Here is a 17,904-nt window from a genome sequence, read left to right on the forward strand (position 1 = left end):
GTATATAACACATTTTGTCTATTTGTTCATCTGTTGATGAACACTTGGGTTGCCATACCTAACTCTCTTTAACTCACATGTTATAGCAATTTCTTGCTCCTAAAAATTTGGCTTCTCTGGACAACCAGTGTCTTAATATACTGCTGTGAGCCCTTTATTATTCCCTGCTAATTAAGCCCTATTACTGAACAAAATGTGCATGGATTGGAATCACTTGGTGAGTGAGACAGGCTCATAGGGAAAGCCGACCTAGGCCGATTTAGCAATGTTTTTGAGATTTTTCCATATTTATTTCAAGGGAATTAACATGTTTTGGTAACAGCTGACCCAAATCTCCTTTAATTAGTATGGAAAGAAACTCACATTTCTTCTGAGGCAGGTGCATTTGCCCTTTGGGGCTGAGTACAGGGCTGGGACACAGCTGGCACTCAGTCGATCTTTATTGAACTTAGCGAAACCATTCATTACCTCCCCAACAGGCTGCTCACCTGGCTGCTTGTCGTATGTGTTTCAGGAGCCCACAGACAGCCTTGAGGACAGCCTCCTTTCTTCCAGACCAGAGTTTATTATAGGCCCTGAAGGTGAGGAGGAGGAGAATCCAGCAACCAAGCATGGGGAGAACCCAGGCAGTCGCGCCGAGTCCACGGAGCATGCTGGTAGGTGAACTCTGGCATATCCCAGTTTGCACAGGCCTAACGTTCAGAGCCCTGGTTTTTTAGATTACTGTCGACTTGGGCAAGTTCAGGCTTGGTGTCCCTAGTGGAGACTGGTGCAAATGAACCATTTCCCCTCAGATTATGAAGCGAGCAGGTCCAGGATGTGCTCCTAGTAGAGCCGCAGTCACTGAGCATCTTTCTGGCAGCACGTGCTTCTTATCAACAAAACCTGTCACGTTAGCAGCACCTTCCTACTTATGGCGTATCATGTTCTCACTGGAGAAGTAGCTCTGATCCAAGGCTGAACGACTGGAAAGGAGGGTTCTGGCACTCTCAACAGCCATATAGGGCATTTGGCCAAAGCAGAGGGTTTTGGGAGAGAGCCAGTGGAACTTGAGCTCATGCAGCTTCTGTGCCCCAGGCCCTAAAGGAAGCAAGGATTTCACTTATGATCCAATAACCTGCTTGAAGTTCTCTCTGTCTCCCTCTGCCCCTCTTTCCTTCTCTCTCTCTCTCTCTCAAAAAAAAAAAAAAAGAAAGATATTAAAATAACATTCAAGTGCAAGATTGCTAATGAACTATTTAGTGTATATGCTAAGAGAGTTTGACTCCTGTTGTCTCTGGTTCCAGTAATTGCCAAAACTTAGAATAGTGATTTGAAAACATTTTAGATTAGTTTTTACATCTGGCTAACTTGTGAATTCTTTTCTCTAGCATGCCTCATGTACCATAGACCACCATCCCCACTGTAGGAGCAAAGGTATTAGACTCACAGGAAAATAAAATCATGAGTAGTTGTTCTGATTTCAACATGCCTAACTTCTTTAAAGAAAATATTTTTTAATGTTTATTTTTGAGAGAGAGCATGAGCAGGGTAGGGGCGGAGAGAGAGACACACACACACAGAATCCAAGGCAGGCTCTAGGCTCCGAGCTGTCAGCATAGAGCCCAGAGCAGGGCTCGAATTCACAAACTGTGAGATCATGACCAGAGCCGAAGTGGGTCACTTAACTGACTGAGCCACCTAGGCGCCCCTCTAGGTGTCTTAAAGAAGTTAGGCATATTCAGGGGTGCCTAAGTGGCTCAGATGGTTAAGCAACTGACTTCAGCTCAGGTCATGATCTCACTGCTTGTGAGTTTGAGCCCCATGTCAGGCTTTGTGCTAACAGCTCAGAGCCTGGAGCCTGCTTTGGATTCTGTGTCTCCCCACCTCCACCCCCCCCCCGCCCCGCCCCTACCCTGCTCGTGCTGAGTCTCTCTTTATCTCTCAAAAATAAATAAAACATTAAAAAAAAATTCCCTTTGGCATGAGTCCATGGGATAAATTCCTCCTTAGGTGCTAATACAACCTGAATACCTCTCTTTAATACCTTCTTATCTCCTTTTCAATAAGGAAGGCATACCTAGTCAGACACCAGGCCCCTATAGGTAGCAGCCAAACTCTCTGACCACAGGAGCATAGGGCTGGGATGGAGTGGCTTTAGGGAGTCAAGGACATCTGAATATATGGTGGGCTACAGTGGAAAAGGGAAGCTGAGAACCCTGAATCTAGAAGGTTTCCTGAAATTGCATCATAGAAGGGATATATGCTACCCTGGAAAGGCAATAAAAGCATTACATAACATGCCTTTTAATGTAGTATATATTTATTTCTACTCCTCTTGGTTTTATGGTCTTTATCAGGTCATGAGTGGTGGGAAAGGAAGAGGTATGCTAACCTTTGCGTAATAATTTCTTCACAGCAATAAAGAATGACACTGAGAGAAAGTTTTGCTACCAACAGCTTCCAGTAACTTTGAGACTAATATACACCATTTTCCAGGTATGTTTTTTGAGATATTTAAGGGTTTGCTTTGGTGGCATTGCTATCTAGGGTAAGTCAGTAACCATGTGGTTCTGTGCATAGGAAATGGCTAAGTTTGAAGAGCCAGACATTCTTTTTAATATGCTCAATTGTCTGAAGATTCTCTGTCTACATGGAGAGTGTTTATACATCGCTAGAAAAGACCATCCTCAATTTTTAGCCTATATTCAGGATCATATGTTGATTGCAAGGTATGTCTTCCTGTTTGTTTGTTTCTATTTTAGACCTTAGCTATGAAAATCAAAGTTAGGACAAGTCTTACCAACTCATTTGGGTCATTTTGGGAGCCTGGACAGCCCAATCGCCTATAAATGACTTTTTTTTTTTTTTTTAACTTCAGTATATCATTTATTATATTTTAGGGCAGTCTCGTTAATCTTATAATTATCTTTGTTTTTCTCCAATGTCTATTTTTCTTAAAAGACTTTATTTAGATTTTTTTAATTTCAAATTTCATTTGGGTTTTGATGAAATTTGAAATAAATGTATAGATTAATTAAGAACATTTCCTTTAAAAAATTATAAGACTTCTCTATTCAAGTCCTCTTTTATTTTCCTCAAATGTTTTTCATTATTTTCATTCTGCCTTTTTTGTTGTTGTTGTTCTTTTCCAGAAAGAAATTTTAGTGTTATTACAAACCTTATTTTTTTCCACTCATTATATTTTCTGATTACAGCTCAAGTTTAGGAAACTCCTGGTTTTTGTATTTTTACTTACCTTATGAGTTTAATCAGTTCACTTTTATTAACTTTTAAAAACATATTATAGGAATGCCTGAGTGGCCCAGTTGGTTGAGCATCTGACTTTGTTTTGGTTCAGGTCATGATCTCACAGTTTCATGGGTTTAACCCCAGGTCGTGCTCTGTGCTCACAGTGCTGAGCCTGCTTGGGATTCTCCCTCTTCCCCTCTCTCTCTGCCCCTTCCCCACTTGTGCTGTCTCTTTTTCTCTCAAAATAAGTAAATAAACTGTAAAAAAAAATTTTTAAAACATATCGTAGGCACTGTCTTATGTGTTTGCCTGATAAATTTTTGTCTATTCCTTTGTATCAATAAAATTAATTGGCATATCAATATTGAACAATCAATAAACAATGGATAGTTAATGATCAATATCATTTCACTTTATTTTCTGTCTTCTGCTAATAGGGACTGAACATTCTTTGTTTTTATTGTCATAGGTATAATTTCTGTTTCTTTGAGTCTGATTTTTTTTTTTTCAACGTTTATTTATTTTTGGGACAGCGAGAGACAGAGCATGAACGGGGGAGGGGCAGAGAGAGAGGGAGACACAGAATCGGAAACAGGCTCCAGGCTCCGAGCCATCAGCCCAGAGCCTGATGCGGGGCTCGAACTCCCGGACCCCGAGATCGTGACCTGGCTGAAGTCGGACGCTTAACTGACTGCGCCACCCAGGCGCCCCATGATTGAGTCTGATTTTTAAGTATGTAAACATGAGGAATAGTAATTTTGTTTGCTAGATTCTTTATTTATTTATTATTTTTTAAATATAACTTATTGTCAAATTGGCTTCCATACAACACCCAGTGCTCATCCCAACAAGTGCCCTCCTCAATGCTCATCAACCACTTTCCCCTCTCCTCCACCCCCCCATTAGCCCTCAGTTTATTCTCTGTGGAATACTACTTGGCAGTGAGAAAGAGTGAAATCTGGCCATTTGTAGCAAGCAATGTGGATGGAACTGGAGGGTATTATGCTAAGTGAAATAAGTCAGTCAGAGAAAGATACCATATGTTTGCACTCATATGTGGATCTTGAGAAATTTAACAGAAGACCATGGGGGAGGGGAAGGGGAAAAATGCTAGATTCTTTAGAAATAGAAAAGGCAAAAAAAGGAATAGTTAGTAATCAGTTGTTGGATGGCTTAAGAATATAGTGTCCCCTAGAAAAATGTCAACATGTGCTAAGTTACTCTATACATAGTATTATCTAGTATAACATTACTACTAAAGACTTACTCAATTTCTGACTTGAAATAGAAGTGCTAACAGACATCAGAAATCTCTCTGCATATTGTCTGATAAGGTAATTTTTAGAGACTTTTGAAGCATTTTAAGAAAAATAATAAAATATTGCCCTGGATTTATATAGAGTTTTTCTTCCTGAGAACCTTAAAGTAACTGTTATTGTCTTCCAGGAAGGAAGTCAGAAAAATATTATCCTCATTTATATGTAAGAGAATGAGGTGGTAAGAAAAGTTTTGGTGACAAAACTGACTTGAGGCTTTATCTGTCTTCGCTCATTTTTTCATTTATTGAGTCATTCATTCAACAAATATTATTGGGGGTTTATGATACATGTTTTTATTCTATGCACTTTGGGAATTCACAATCTAGTTTGGAAGGGGGTGAATACTATTTTTACAGAAGGTGACTACATAATTTGCTCTTCACATTGGTCTACTTTTGAGAATGAAGAAGGGGTGATGTTCATAATGACCTCAAACAATAAGTATTAAGTAGACTAAGATCTGGTTTAAACTGAGACACATGGTCACCCTGTGTATATGTGAGTCACTGTCGATCCAAGGGATGTGTGATGGACTATTTGGATAGTTTAAGGGTGGGAGTGGTCATTTCTGGTTGACTAGAGAAGGGCTCAGGAACAGATACCATTTGGATGGACATTGAGAGGATGATAAAATTTTAACAGGTAGAGATGTGAGATGGGCAGGACATTTTGTGGAAAGTTGGAATGTCAAGAGTAAAGATGGCAGGGTTAGAAGGAAGGGACAAGAAGTGAGTAGTGCATACTTAGGTGGTATCAAGGTTTTATTTTTTGCTGCATGGTGTGGCTTTAGGGGAGTAATGGAAAATAAAGCTAGAGAAGTAGGTTGGGATGCAAGTGTGAATAGCCTTGAAGATAAGGACTTCATTTTATGATGTTTGGAGATCTATGGAAGGTCTTAAAACAGTGAACAGGGTCAGAGTTGTACTTTAATAGCATGAATATGGATCCCTAGAGAGGGATCCTTAGGGACCACCCACATTTAAGGGAGTGCAAAGAGCATATTGCAAGGGCTTTGGGAATGTAAAGATATAATACAGAACTTTCTTCTGAAAAGTTTATTAGAGAAGGAAGAGAGAGATAAGATATTTAGAGGGGAAAAGGAGTAGATGTCAAAGATTTTTTAGGATAAAGATCTGAAAATATTTATTGTCAGTGGAATGGCTCAGAGGAAAGGGAGTAGTTGGTAGAGCCAGGTCCTGGAAGGCAAGAATATGTGATCAAGAACAAAGGGTGGGTGGAAGAGAGGAAGGATGTTCTTTCCTTTGTAAGGAAATATATTTTAAGGAAAAGAGAAATAAAGTGTCAAAGAGAGCTCATTACTGAACCTTAAGAATAATGAGTGCTAATGTCTTTTCCTGAGAGGGAGGAGGATAGAGATTAGGTTGGGAGCTCAAGGAACACGGGAAAAAGTATGGAATAACTCATAGAAGAAAGCAGCAGGGTGTCCACCAGAAGTAATCTAAGAATGACCAGCTTCAGGGTCAAGCTGAAATTAGTTAGCACTGGTTTGTGGTGGATCAAGTTAGCAGGAATTAGTAGGATAAGTTAGTCCCGGGGGTCTGAGAGTGGATGAGAAAAGGGGGCAATGTGGGTTTATTCAGAAGTGGGGATTTGTGATTTTGGTAGAAGTCAGGGGGACAAGGAATTTTAGAGTAAGGAAATGGTTGACTGGGATCCAGGCTAAGATGGGAGGCAAATGAAATCAGAGGAGGATTGATATTTGGGAGAAGAATATGAAAGAGAAGGAAAAGAAGTCTTAGTTGGGATTAGGAATATTTTGGGTAGGAATACGGTTCAAACCAGTACAGAAGCATACAATGGGAAAGGTGGAGGGTCTCCAGAACTTTCCTCATGATAAAATGGCGACTCTACAGGTGTAATGGGAGGAGCTGGTGGAAGGGTAGACCTGGCTGAGCTGGATATGGGGAAGACTAGGACTGATCTGGACAGAAGGATGAGCAAATCCAGGCAAAAGCCATAGAAGGAGCAGGGTCAGGAGTAGTTAGGCAGAAGCTCTGTGCATTCCATGGGAGTGGGAATCCTATGTGGACTGACTTTTGTTGTTAAAGCAGCATCTTACAGGCCATTGACCCAGGCCAAATCAATTGTTGGTGCTCTGGGGTCTCCACCTTGGCCTTTGGGCTACGTAGCCAAGGTTTTTCCTCAAAGTACCACTCTGATACCAAAGCCATGACGGACAATGATGGGATCTGGGGAAGGACATTATTTTCCTAATTTCAAACAAGGCTGCCTTAGAGAATTGGGAAGGCCATATGGAACTGGTGAAATCCAGGGTTTTTTTTTGTGTCACTGAGATGGTTTTCTGTCAGCTCTAGTATATGGTTTGCTTCCTTCAACTACTTTGAAAAACCTTGGTTTTGTGTTCACTCTTAATGATTAAGGAAGGGGGAGACCTTGAATGACAGGCCTGCCAGTGGGTGGAGAGGCTGTTCTTAACAGAGAAAGAGTTGTTCTTTGCTAGAATAAAGAGGAAAAGGCTGCTGGGCAGGCAAAACCAACAAAATTCCCCAGATGTTCATTATAAGAAAATTTAAAAAAAGAATCACTTTCACTCCCAGAACTAATGTCAGTTTTGTATAGTGTTTAAGTCATTGCTCATTTATATATCTGATTTCTAATATACAATTTTTAATTTTTATGTTAATATGTAATATTAAGTGGTGTTTTCCTATGTTGTTACATAAAAGGAATCTCTTTTAAAAAATGAACAGAACAGAGCATAGGAAAAGTTTACCAGAGGTTTATAGTCTTCTGGATGACTGTAATTTCACCAAAAACATTCCTACCAGTCACTTGTTAACAACATTTCCCATAAACTAAGATAATTGTATTTGTTTCCTTTTTTTTTTTTAATTTTTTTTTCTCAACGTTTATTTTATTTTTGGGACAGAGAGAGAGCATGAACGGGGGAGGGGCAGAGAGAGAGGGAGACACAGAATTGGAAACAGGCTCCAGGCTCTGAGCCATCGCCCAGAGCCCGACGCGGGGCTCGAACTCACGGACCGCGAGATCGTGACCTGGCTGAAGTCGGACGCTTAACCGACTGCGCCACCCAGGCGCCCCTTGTTTCCTTTTTTTAAAAGTTTATTTATTTTTGAGACAGAGAGAGAGAGAAAGAGAAAGAGAGCATGTGTGTGAGTGGGGGAGAAGCAGAGAGAGAGGGAGACAGAGGATCTAAGCAGGCTGCACGCTGTCAGCATAGAGCCCGATGTGGGGCTCGAACTCACAAACGGTGAGATCATGACCTGAGCCGAAGTCAAACGCTTAACCGACTGAGCCACCCAGGCACCCTCATATTTGTTGTCTAGAAACATTATCATAACTTTGACCACTTTGCTTCTTGTTGCTTCCTCAGCCTGTGGAGAGTCGTCAAATCTGAGTTCTCCCAACTGTCTTCATTAGCAGTTCCTCTGCTTCTCCATGCTTTGTCACTTCCTCATGGTGCTGACATCTTCTGGACAATTATAAATGGCAATTTCAACAGCAAAGACTGGAAGATGAGGTTTGAAGCAGGTAACCTCTGTGTTAGCTTAAAAATTCTCTCGGGGTTACAAGGTAAACCAGATGTCCAGTCATGATGTCTCTTGTTGGCTTTCCCTTTTCTCCTTTCTTTTTAAAGAGTGCTGTCTTCCTTGCTAGTGTTCTTTGGTGGTTCAACTTAATCGAGCTTCCTCTATAATAGTATTTTGCAAAGTGGTTCTTATGGAGAAAGACCCTGTTCAGGTTTGCCTGGGATAGTCCTATTTTATGACTGTTTTCTAGGTACATTTATTAATTGTACAGTTGTTTACTCTCAAATAGATCCTGGCTTGAATGATAAGTTATATAGTCAACATAACACATGATATTATGTGGTCAACATAATATATAATACAACATGGTACAAAGTAACTGGGGATGTTAAAAGTGCAGATTTTTGGTAAGGCCAGGAATCTACATTTTTAACAAAGTCTGCAGGCAATTCAGTGAAGTTTGATAGTCTGCTGTTATGCCCTTGCCATTGAAACATTAGGGACCAAGTCTGGTGCAGTGATGGGTATAATTTCTTGGTGCTTAGAATGGCAGGTGCTCAGAGGAACATGGTAAGGAAGGAACCTGGACATGTTCTTATAGCCTTGCATCTGCTGCCTTCACTGTCATCCCAGTCTGCTGGGGCTCCTATTCTTAGGGAGCACCAAGCAGGGCCCACGTGCCATGGTGTGCCTTACTGAATGGTTCTGTGTATTTTAGTGTGTCCAAAATTCCTCCAAGAAATGGAAGTTCCATTAGATGAGTTGACTGTTATATGTTAAGAGTTCATCTGTAATCTGTAGCCACCTCAAAGAGTTCTTATTTTTTAGTGCCAGGTGAATCCCTGGGGCTGGTTTATATGATAAATCCAATGTTGTCGCATTGGATGTCTAAATGTGAGTGTTTGCAGCCTCATTTCGAACTCTTCTATCTAACATACGCTTGCAGTTTCCCCATCGCTTCCTGCTTCCCATCACCCTTGCCTTGGCCCCTCTGCTGTCCATCTGAAATCCTCTTTCCTTCAAGGTCCATTCAAATGCTGCCTCCATTTGATCCTCTTTCAAATGCCACTAGTGAGTTCCACCTTCTTGGTTCCCTCAGTGGAAAGTTATTTCTTTATCTCTTGATCTCCTTGGCATTTTATTTATACCTCATTAGTGGCGTTTATAGCTTTAAAAATTACATTTCAGTTATAGCTGTGCCTGTCCTATTTCTTTTAGTTGACTTGACTTTTAAGCCAAGACTTGTGAATGACTCATATGTTAGTGTGCTTAGGTTGCTCGTGTAGTAGCAGAACACCGTAGACTGGGGGACTTAAACAGCAGACATTTATTTCTCACAGTTCTGGAGGCTGGGAAGTCCAAGGTCAAGGTGCTGACACATATGGTTCCTTGGGAAGGGCTCCCTCCCTGTCTTGTAGATGACTGCCTCCTCTCTGTGTCCCACATGGTAGAGAGAAAGATAGAAAGCTCTGGTTCCCTTCCTCTTCTTATAATGATACAAATCCCATCATGGGGGCCCTGCCCTCATGATTTCATTTAAACCTAATTATCTCCCAAAGGCCCCACCTCCAAATGCCATCACATTGGGGTTAGGGCTTTAACATACAAATTTTGGTGTGGAGGGAGAGGAACACAAACGTTGAGTCTGTAACAATTCATTTTCCACTTACTTCCATCTTCCTCCAAGTACCTGGGATAGTTTCTTAGTTACACACACACACACACACACACACACACACACACACATTTTTAAATATATAAATATATTTTTAAGTATATGTTTTTAAAATTAGTGAATTGGTGAATTTACTGATAAATATTATATGTACTAGATACTATGGGACCAATAAAAAGAAATGTAAGAGCAGATTCCTGCTCTCAAGAAATTACTAATTTAATTGATAAAGCCAAATATAAACATGTAGGAGGTTAAGAAACTAAAGATACAGGGGCGCCTGGGTGGCTCAGTTGGTTAAGTGTCCGACTTCAGCTCAGGTCATGGTCTTGCAGTCTGTGGGTTTGAGCCCCGCGTCAGGCTCTGTGCTGACAGCTCAGAGCCTGGAGCCTGTTCCAGATTCTGTGTCTCCCTCTCTCTCTACTGCTCACCTGCTTACACTGTCTCTTTCTCGGTCTCTCAAAAGTAAATAAACGTTAAAAAAAAATTTTTAAAAAGAAACTAAAGATACAAATATAACTCAAGACCACAAAAGAAGACATGTCGTATAGCTATATATGAGCACACAAATATCTTATGTAAATGAATAGGATGTAAATGAGTAGTATTTTTGTAGGAGTTCATGGGACCAAAAGGCCATTCTAGGTCAGAGTAGACTTTACAGAACAAGTAGAATCTCAGCAGCATATTCTTTAAGATGGTGCAATAGCAATAAGTAGAGAAGAACAGGAAGAATATTCTAGGCTGCTGGAATGCTTTCAACAAAGTACTGAAAGTTTTATTTTCATGGCACTCTATTACTTAACTAGTTACTTTAACTTCTTATAAAGCCATGTTTTAAGGGTGCCTGGAGTCATTTAATATAATTTTTTCAATGTTTATTAACTTTTCAGACACAGAGAGAGACAGAGCATGAGCGAGGAAGGGGCAGAGAGAGAGGGAGACACAGCATCCCAAGCAGACTCCAGACTCCAAGCTGTCAGCACAGAGCCCAGTGTGGGGCTCAAACTCATGAACTGTGAGATCACAACTTGAGCTGAAGTTGGACGTTTAACCGACTGAGCCGCCCAGGCGCCCCTGGAGTCATTTAATATAGAGTTTCAGAATAATTAGACTGACTGACTTATGGAGTAGGGTGGGGGGATGGGTGAGATAATAGGTGATGGGGATTAAAGAGTACACTTACCATGATGAGCACTGAGCAATGTATGGAATTATTGAATCACTATATTACACATCTGAAACTAATATAACACTGTATGTTAACTGTACTAGAATTAAAATAAAGAAACTTAATTTAAAAAAATCTATCAAGTAAGAAAGCATATATTGCATATAAAAAATATGTGGCTGCTATAGCCCTGGGAAGTCCATTTGTTGTCATTTCACATCATGACATATTAAGGGTGGAGTAGGGGATCTAGAATCTAAAGCCAGGCCTGGTGGACACTTCCTGTCTCCCTGTGTGGTCCACAGAAGGTCTTATGGAATGGACAAAGAAATGAGCATGGAGACGTTTTGAATAGTTTGAAATGGAGTTTGAATTAAACAGTGAGGAAGACCATAAAAAAAAAAAAAAAGGCAAACCCACAGGAAAGTACTGCACTAGGTAGAAATGGTCTCTGTTGCCAGATGAGATAGAACATGCAAGAAGGTGGCATTAAAATTTCCTTTTGGTATTTCAAAATAGTGTGTGGGGGCCCAGAGTTAACTTTTTCTTTATGTGTTCAGTTCTTAGCTTATTAAATGTCCCCCCCCCCTTTTTTCCCCTCTGCCTTTTATTTTGCAGTGGAGAAAGTGGCTGTAATTTGTAGATTTTTGGATATTCACTCAGTCACCAAAAACCACCTGCTGAAGTATTCCCTGGCACATGCCTTCTGCTGCTTTCTGACAGCTGTGGAGGATGTCAACCCAGCCGTGGCTACCAGGGCCGGTCTCCTGCTTGACACCATAAAGAGGCCGGCATTGCAGGTGACGGCCCTCAGATGTGTGTTATCTGCTCTGCAGATGGTGCTCTGGTCAACCAAATCGTAGCGGTATAAACACATACAGTAGTGATGATGATGATGAGGAGGAGGAGGAGGAGGAGGAGAAGGAGGACAGAAACAGTGAGAATTTTCAAATGGGAAAATATCCCAGAACCACACCTTATTAACAGACCTTTTGTTTTTATTTGTCAATACTTTCTTTTCTTTGTCCATATGGCGATGTCACTTTTGACAGATATAATTATGGTATAACTTTTTTTTTTTATGGCAGATTTGTACACTAAGCTGGTTTATCTTATACTATTTGGCTGGTTCCTGGGCTGGGAGCTCTTGTCTTTAATTGCTAGTTACTTTAAGAGAAATCTCCGTGATGAATTATTGTATAAATCAAAGAAAACATGAGAAGGCAAATATGCTATAAAAATGAAACACCACAAATTAAAGTCAAAGGAACATGAAATATGAGACCTGGAGAGAGTTGTGCATTTATTTTGTTTGGCACCTTTATTTTATAATTGGAGAAGCCAAGTCTCGGAGAGATGATGTGACTTTTTATTTTTTATTTTATTTATTTTTTTTTTTTGAGGGAGACAGAGCATGAGCGGGGGAGGGGCAGAGAGAGAGAGGGAGACACAGAATCTGAAACAGGCTCCAGGCTCTGAGCTGTCAGCACAGAGCCCAATGTGGGGCTCGAACTCAGGAACCGCCAGATCATGACCTAGGCTGAAGTTGGACACTCAACCGACTAAGCCACCCAGGTGCCCCAGAATGTGACTTTTTAAAGGACACAGAGTGAATTAGTAGTAGAATGGAGACTAGAACCTCCAAAGATCTGATCTGTTTCCCCACAATGGCACCTGGCTTATTATTATATCATTATAATTAAAACTAATAATCATGGCAAAAGTTAAAATTTGTCTAATAGGTCCTGTCTTTCCAGGGCAGTGTATTAGAAGTGTCCCATCATCCATGGTCTCATTTAATCCCCACAATAACCTTGTGGGTTCCCATTTTATAGATAGAGAAGCTGAGGGTCAGAAGGGGTAGGTAACTTTTTCAGAGTCACATGGCTAGTACGTGGCAGAGCAAACTCAGGTCTGAGTCATAATAAAGTCCACATTCTTAACTATTGAGTGTATACACTGCTTCCAATCCAGAGTAAAGGTTCTTCCTCTAAAAGGGACCAAGAAGAAAGCACAGGAGCTGAGAAATGAGATGGTTTTGCTAAGTGTGGACTCACATCTTCTCCGATAAAAATTCCCAGTTGTCTTCTGGATAGGCCTTTTCTGTTGGTCCTATCCCTGCTCAGGGTGTGGAATGTAGGAGACACTCAACAGATGAGAGTTGAATGAATTAATAGAATGGTTGAGTGAAGCATGGCTTTTAAGTTTCATGGGTGGGGGGATGGGCTAAATGGGTGATGGGCATTAAGGAGGGCATTTGTTGGGATGAGCACTGTGTGTTATATGTGAGTGATGAATCACTGAGTTCTACTCTTGAAACCAATAGTACACTGTATGTTAACTAACTTGAATTTAAATAAATAAATTAAAAAATTTTTTTTTTCAACGTTTATTTATTTTTGGGACAGAGAGAGACAGAGCATGAACGGGGGAGGGGCAGAGAGAGAGGGAGACACAGAATCGGAAACAGGCTCCAGGCTCTGAGCCATCAGCCCAGAGCCTGACGCGGGGCTCGAACTCACGGACCGCGAGATCGTGACCTGGCTGAAGCCGGACGCTTAACCGACTGCGCCACCCAGGCGCCCCTAAATAAATAAATTTTAAAAGAGGAGCGGGGGGAATGGTAAGCAGGCTCATATACTAGAGAAATGGAAGCTCAATCCATTCCAACTTTGATTTTTTAAGATTCTGTGTTCCACTCATATTCCAAGATGACAAGATGAGTTTACTTCCTTTCAGAACCACAGAATATAGCATTGAAAGGGAATTAGAAAACCGTATTGTGTATTCTACACTGTAGCTTTGGAAGTATGATTCTCTCGATAGAAACTACAGTCATTGAAAAAAGAAACATTGGTTTGAGAGCACTTGGATCAAGTGGTTATTAGGGAATGCATCTAAAAACTAATAACATACATTTAATTTAGATTTCTGAACTAAAATTCAAGAGAGATTCTACAAGTAGAAGTTCCTCTTCTGTATTTTATTTCTACCAGACTTGCAATGAAAAAAGATTTTAGTTGGAGTATTCTACATTATATTATCCTATATTACATTATATGTATGGATTGAGGAGGTTACCTCGTTTTACTGACTTTGCTTAGTGTAGCTGCTTTGAAGTAGCTTAGATGTTTACATCTGACTTACCTTTTCTCCCCTCTCTACCCCAGGGTCTGTGTCTTTGTCTTGATTTCCAGTTTGATACTGTGGTTAAAGATCGACCCACAATACTGAGCAAGCTTTTACTCCTGCATTTTCTTAAGCAAGATATTCCTGCTTTGAGCTGGGAGTTCTTTGTCAACAGATTTGAGACACTTTCTTTGGAAGCTCAGCTACATTTGGATTGTAACAAAGAATTTCCTTTTCCTACAAGTAAGCAAAAGAAGAGCTTGCCTTAAACAGTCACAGTAACTGTTCTTGTACCTGCTAGAAAAGCAGACAATACTATGCCTGTAACTTAATTTCCCATTATGAAGGATACCCTGATTTCATGAACTCAGCTTATCAAATATTTATTGAGTAACTCTTTAGTAATCCATAGGTTAACCATTTTCTGGCATTCCAACCTCAAAACTCTTCTCATTTCCTTGACGACCTATGATAACCATTTCTGATGGTGTGTTTCTTAAATATTATTCAGTCATCACGCAATGTTTGTGAACAGTTTTGTGAGATATATTTACACTTTGCAAATTCACTCTTACATGCTTATTAATCAGTTAGTTACCTACAGCTCTAAATAGATGGGAAAAGTTGGTCACTCAACCATTTATCCAGTGATAATAAAAATTAGACAATGCAATCTTACAGTCTAAACAGAAAAATCATAGGTGAGAGGTGCTTGGGTGGCTCAGTCGATTGAATGTCTGACTCTTGATTTTTGGCTCAGGTCATGATCCCAGGGTCGTGGGATTGAGCCCTGTGTCCAGCTCTGCACTGAGCATGGAGCTTGCTTAAGAGTCTCTCTCTCTTCCCTTCTGCCTCTCTGCCCCTCCCCCCCCCCACTTGCATACTGTCTCTCTAAAATAAAATTTTTTAAAAATTAAAAATAAGAAAAAGGGAAAATCATAGGCAATAGTCATGATAGACAATAGCGATGACTTTTTTTTTGAGAGCGAGAGTGCTGGGAAGGGGCAGAGGAAGAGGGAGAGAGAGAATCCCAAGCAGACTCCATGCCCAGTGCAGAGTCAGATGCAGGGTTCCATCTCATAACCGTGAGATCATGATCTGAGCAGAAATCAGGAGTCGGATGCTTAACTGACTGAGCCACCCAGGTGCCCCTATAGTGATGATTTTTTATATAAGGCCCACCACAGAAAGAGAGATGAATGATTCATGTATCCATGAAAGATGTATTTTAATCTTGAAAATATACACAGATGGATTGTTTCAAACTAGTTGTGCTACGTAGCCTGTTAAAGAAAATAACATCTGATTCCTTTTGCACAGCTATCACTGCTGTAAGGACCAATGTCGCTAATCTCAGTGATGCAGCATTGTGGAAGATCAAGAGGGCTCGTTTTGCGAGGAACCGCCAGAAGAGTGTGCGTTCTCTGAGAGACAGCGTGAAGGGGCCTGTGGAATCCAAGAGGGCCCTCTCCCTCCCTGAGACCTTGACCTCCAAAATTCGTTGAGTATCTTCTTCCATCCTTCCTTGAAATCTGTTTAATGTCTTTCTCAGGCTGCCTTGTCTTGTCGAATGTTCACAGAGAGTAGCATATTTAGCAAACTGAGCTCCTTCAGCAGTTTTGGGCTTCAGATTCTCTAGAGGGTCACCCCAGGGATGTCAGTGCTATGGGGGGCTTTTTCCAGTTTGTGGGTGAAGCAAAGCCCTGGTCCAGCAGTAGATTGTTTTGAAATGTAGACGGCAACAAATCCACTGAGGCCTGGCCAGAAACGCAGAAGCCCCATTCGTTCCTAAGTCCTATGATACGAAGGTGTGCACGACCAACCTTGTAACCAAAGAGCTTCCCCAAGAAGACGTAGACAGGTCAGACTCATGGCAGCGGAGGAGGCAGAGTGGAAATTTGGCGTACATTTGCTTTTCATGCATGATGGAGACAGTCAAACAAGCTCCCAGACAAACCAAAAATAAGGGTTGCTTTTGAAAAGGAAGAACCAGGCTGAGGAGAAGTTGAATTTCTGCACAACTTCACCAGATAATTTATACATAAAAAGAAGCTTCATCGCCAACTTAAAAAAAAGACCACATATACTTGTTTTCTAAAGGTCTTTCTTTATATTGCACTTTGAAAGAGAACAAAAATTTCCCTAAATTACCAAATGACTAAATGACCACTAATGATTAGCAATGGCTCATGAATGACGAATAATTAAAAATTCATAACTAAATCACCATACCAGTGAATGGGCACATTTAAATACGTTACTAACTTGTAAAATGTATTAAATGATTTAATTTTTAAACAACTGCTGTGATATCCATAACACAACCCCATAAGACATATTTCTTATCCTGTCAGAAGTGGAAAGGTTTGCTTTTTCCATTGGCATTTATTAGAAGACAGCCTTATATAGCATAATCATTTTGAATCATAAATATGATTTGATTTTATTTATTGCATTTTTCTCTAATTTATGACAAGCTATAGAAATGTGGTTTTGTGAAGTTTGGAAGGAGTCAATGAAAGCCTTTTAAGCCATCAATAGCTCAGTTTTTCAGGGAGCAGAGATAATAGCAGGTGGCCATTTAGGAATAACCTGTATTAGTGCTAGGCTACAGGGAAGACTGAATCAGATCCTAGAAACTGATATCTAGATTAAACAAATGACAATTTCTATGAATTTCTCAGTTCTCTTATAACTTAACTCGTCACTTTGGGGATATAAAGTTCGTTTATTGTTCTTTCTTGTTAACTGACTCCACATAACAATTTTGAAGATTAAGAGTTGAAGTAACATTCAAGGATGTTCTTGAGATTCACATAAAACCACAAAGCTTTTGTGACTCAAACATCTCTTGTGCGACATTAATTACAAATGGGACAACGAAACTTAAACATGCCCCTCCTATCCAGTGAGTTAGCGCTGAGTGTATTTTCTAGGCTCAAGTTGTTTTTAATGCTTATTTAAATAGAGTTGTTGTTGATTTTTAAGCTATGAGGTTGACCAGGCATGAGCAGTCTGCTCCAGCTCTCGGTGGGACACCCGAACAGACACCAGGTAGGTACTTCTGCCGTGGAAGGGCTGTGTGCAAGTGTCCATACCCCAGGTGCACAAGGTAAAGAATGCACTGCCTGTAACTGGACCAGAGTGCTAGATTTAGGGTTTGCAAACTGGAAGGGTCTTACCCCAGAGGCTCAAGCATTTGAACCCCTGACATAGCAGTTCTGTCTCTCTTAATATGGGTGGATGACTTTTTGATCCCATTCACTTTTGGTCCAGTAAGAGGTATCACATTACCTGAATATGCACTTTTTTCCCAGAGAGCCGTTATGACTAGAAGTATACATTCTACTTATATTTGTATGTGTATTTACACATAGAAATATTATGTTCATCTCTACCTGCTATAGGAAAAAACATACATTTCATTTACATTTAAAAAGGTTATACATTGGAGCCACCATCACTCACCCATCCCCCCGTAGCCATCCTTGATTATTTGCGACTCTACGCGCATTTCTGTGTCTCTGAGGAAGGAGGATTTCAACTATTTGGAAGACCATAGGATCATATTCAACTTGGTTCAGTGTAACTACCATTTGATGTCCCTTGAGAGATTACAGTTCATCATGAAGGATCCTAAGGATTGAGGGGGCACTGGCAAGGCTGGGACAGATCGAATGTTGTCTGTACAAATGCCACAGTGCATTGGGAGGGTTGTGAAGGGTCTGAATACCTGCTTTTTTGTCAAAAACAAACTTGGTAATTACCACCCATTTATCATGCTATAGAACATTTGGGTTTTCATCTAAGAATAGTTTTAAGATAAACTCTTCAGAATGGCCTCAA

General features: G+C 40.5%; 1 protein-coding gene across 22 annotated transcripts in view; it reads left to right on the forward strand.

Moving 5' to 3' along the window:
- UNC79 (unc-79 homolog, NALCN channel complex subunit) overlaps nucleotides 1-17,904 on the forward strand; it is a 266,052-nt gene that overhangs the window by 141,741 nt on the left and 106,407 nt on the right. For 17 of the 22 annotated variants that reach the window (XM_045451924.1, XM_045451927.1, XM_045451907.1 and 14 more), the window contains 8 exons: nucleotides 515-656; nucleotides 2,399-2,478; nucleotides 2,563-2,711; nucleotides 7,927-8,084; nucleotides 11,548-11,729; nucleotides 14,100-14,301; nucleotides 15,379-15,558; nucleotides 17,047-17,112. In XM_045451924.1, the coding sequence (XP_045307880.1) occupies nucleotides 515-656; nucleotides 2,399-2,478; nucleotides 2,563-2,711; nucleotides 7,927-8,084; nucleotides 11,548-11,729; nucleotides 14,100-14,301; nucleotides 15,379-15,558; nucleotides 17,047-17,112 (1,159 nt within the window). The remainder of the gene's footprint in view (nucleotides 1-514; nucleotides 657-2,398; nucleotides 2,479-2,562; nucleotides 2,712-7,926; nucleotides 8,085-11,547; nucleotides 11,730-14,099; nucleotides 14,302-15,378; nucleotides 15,559-17,046; nucleotides 17,113-17,904) is intronic. The other 5 variants (XM_045451926.1, XM_045451909.1, XM_045451921.1 and 2 more) reach the window with 1 other exon arrangement.

Source organism: Leopardus geoffroyi, chromosome B3 (assembly GCF_018350155.1).
Source record: "Leopardus geoffroyi isolate Oge1 chromosome B3, O.geoffroyi_Oge1_pat1.0, whole genome shotgun sequence".
NCBI classification, from domain to species: domain Eukaryota; kingdom Metazoa; phylum Chordata; class Mammalia; order Carnivora; family Felidae; genus Leopardus; species Leopardus geoffroyi.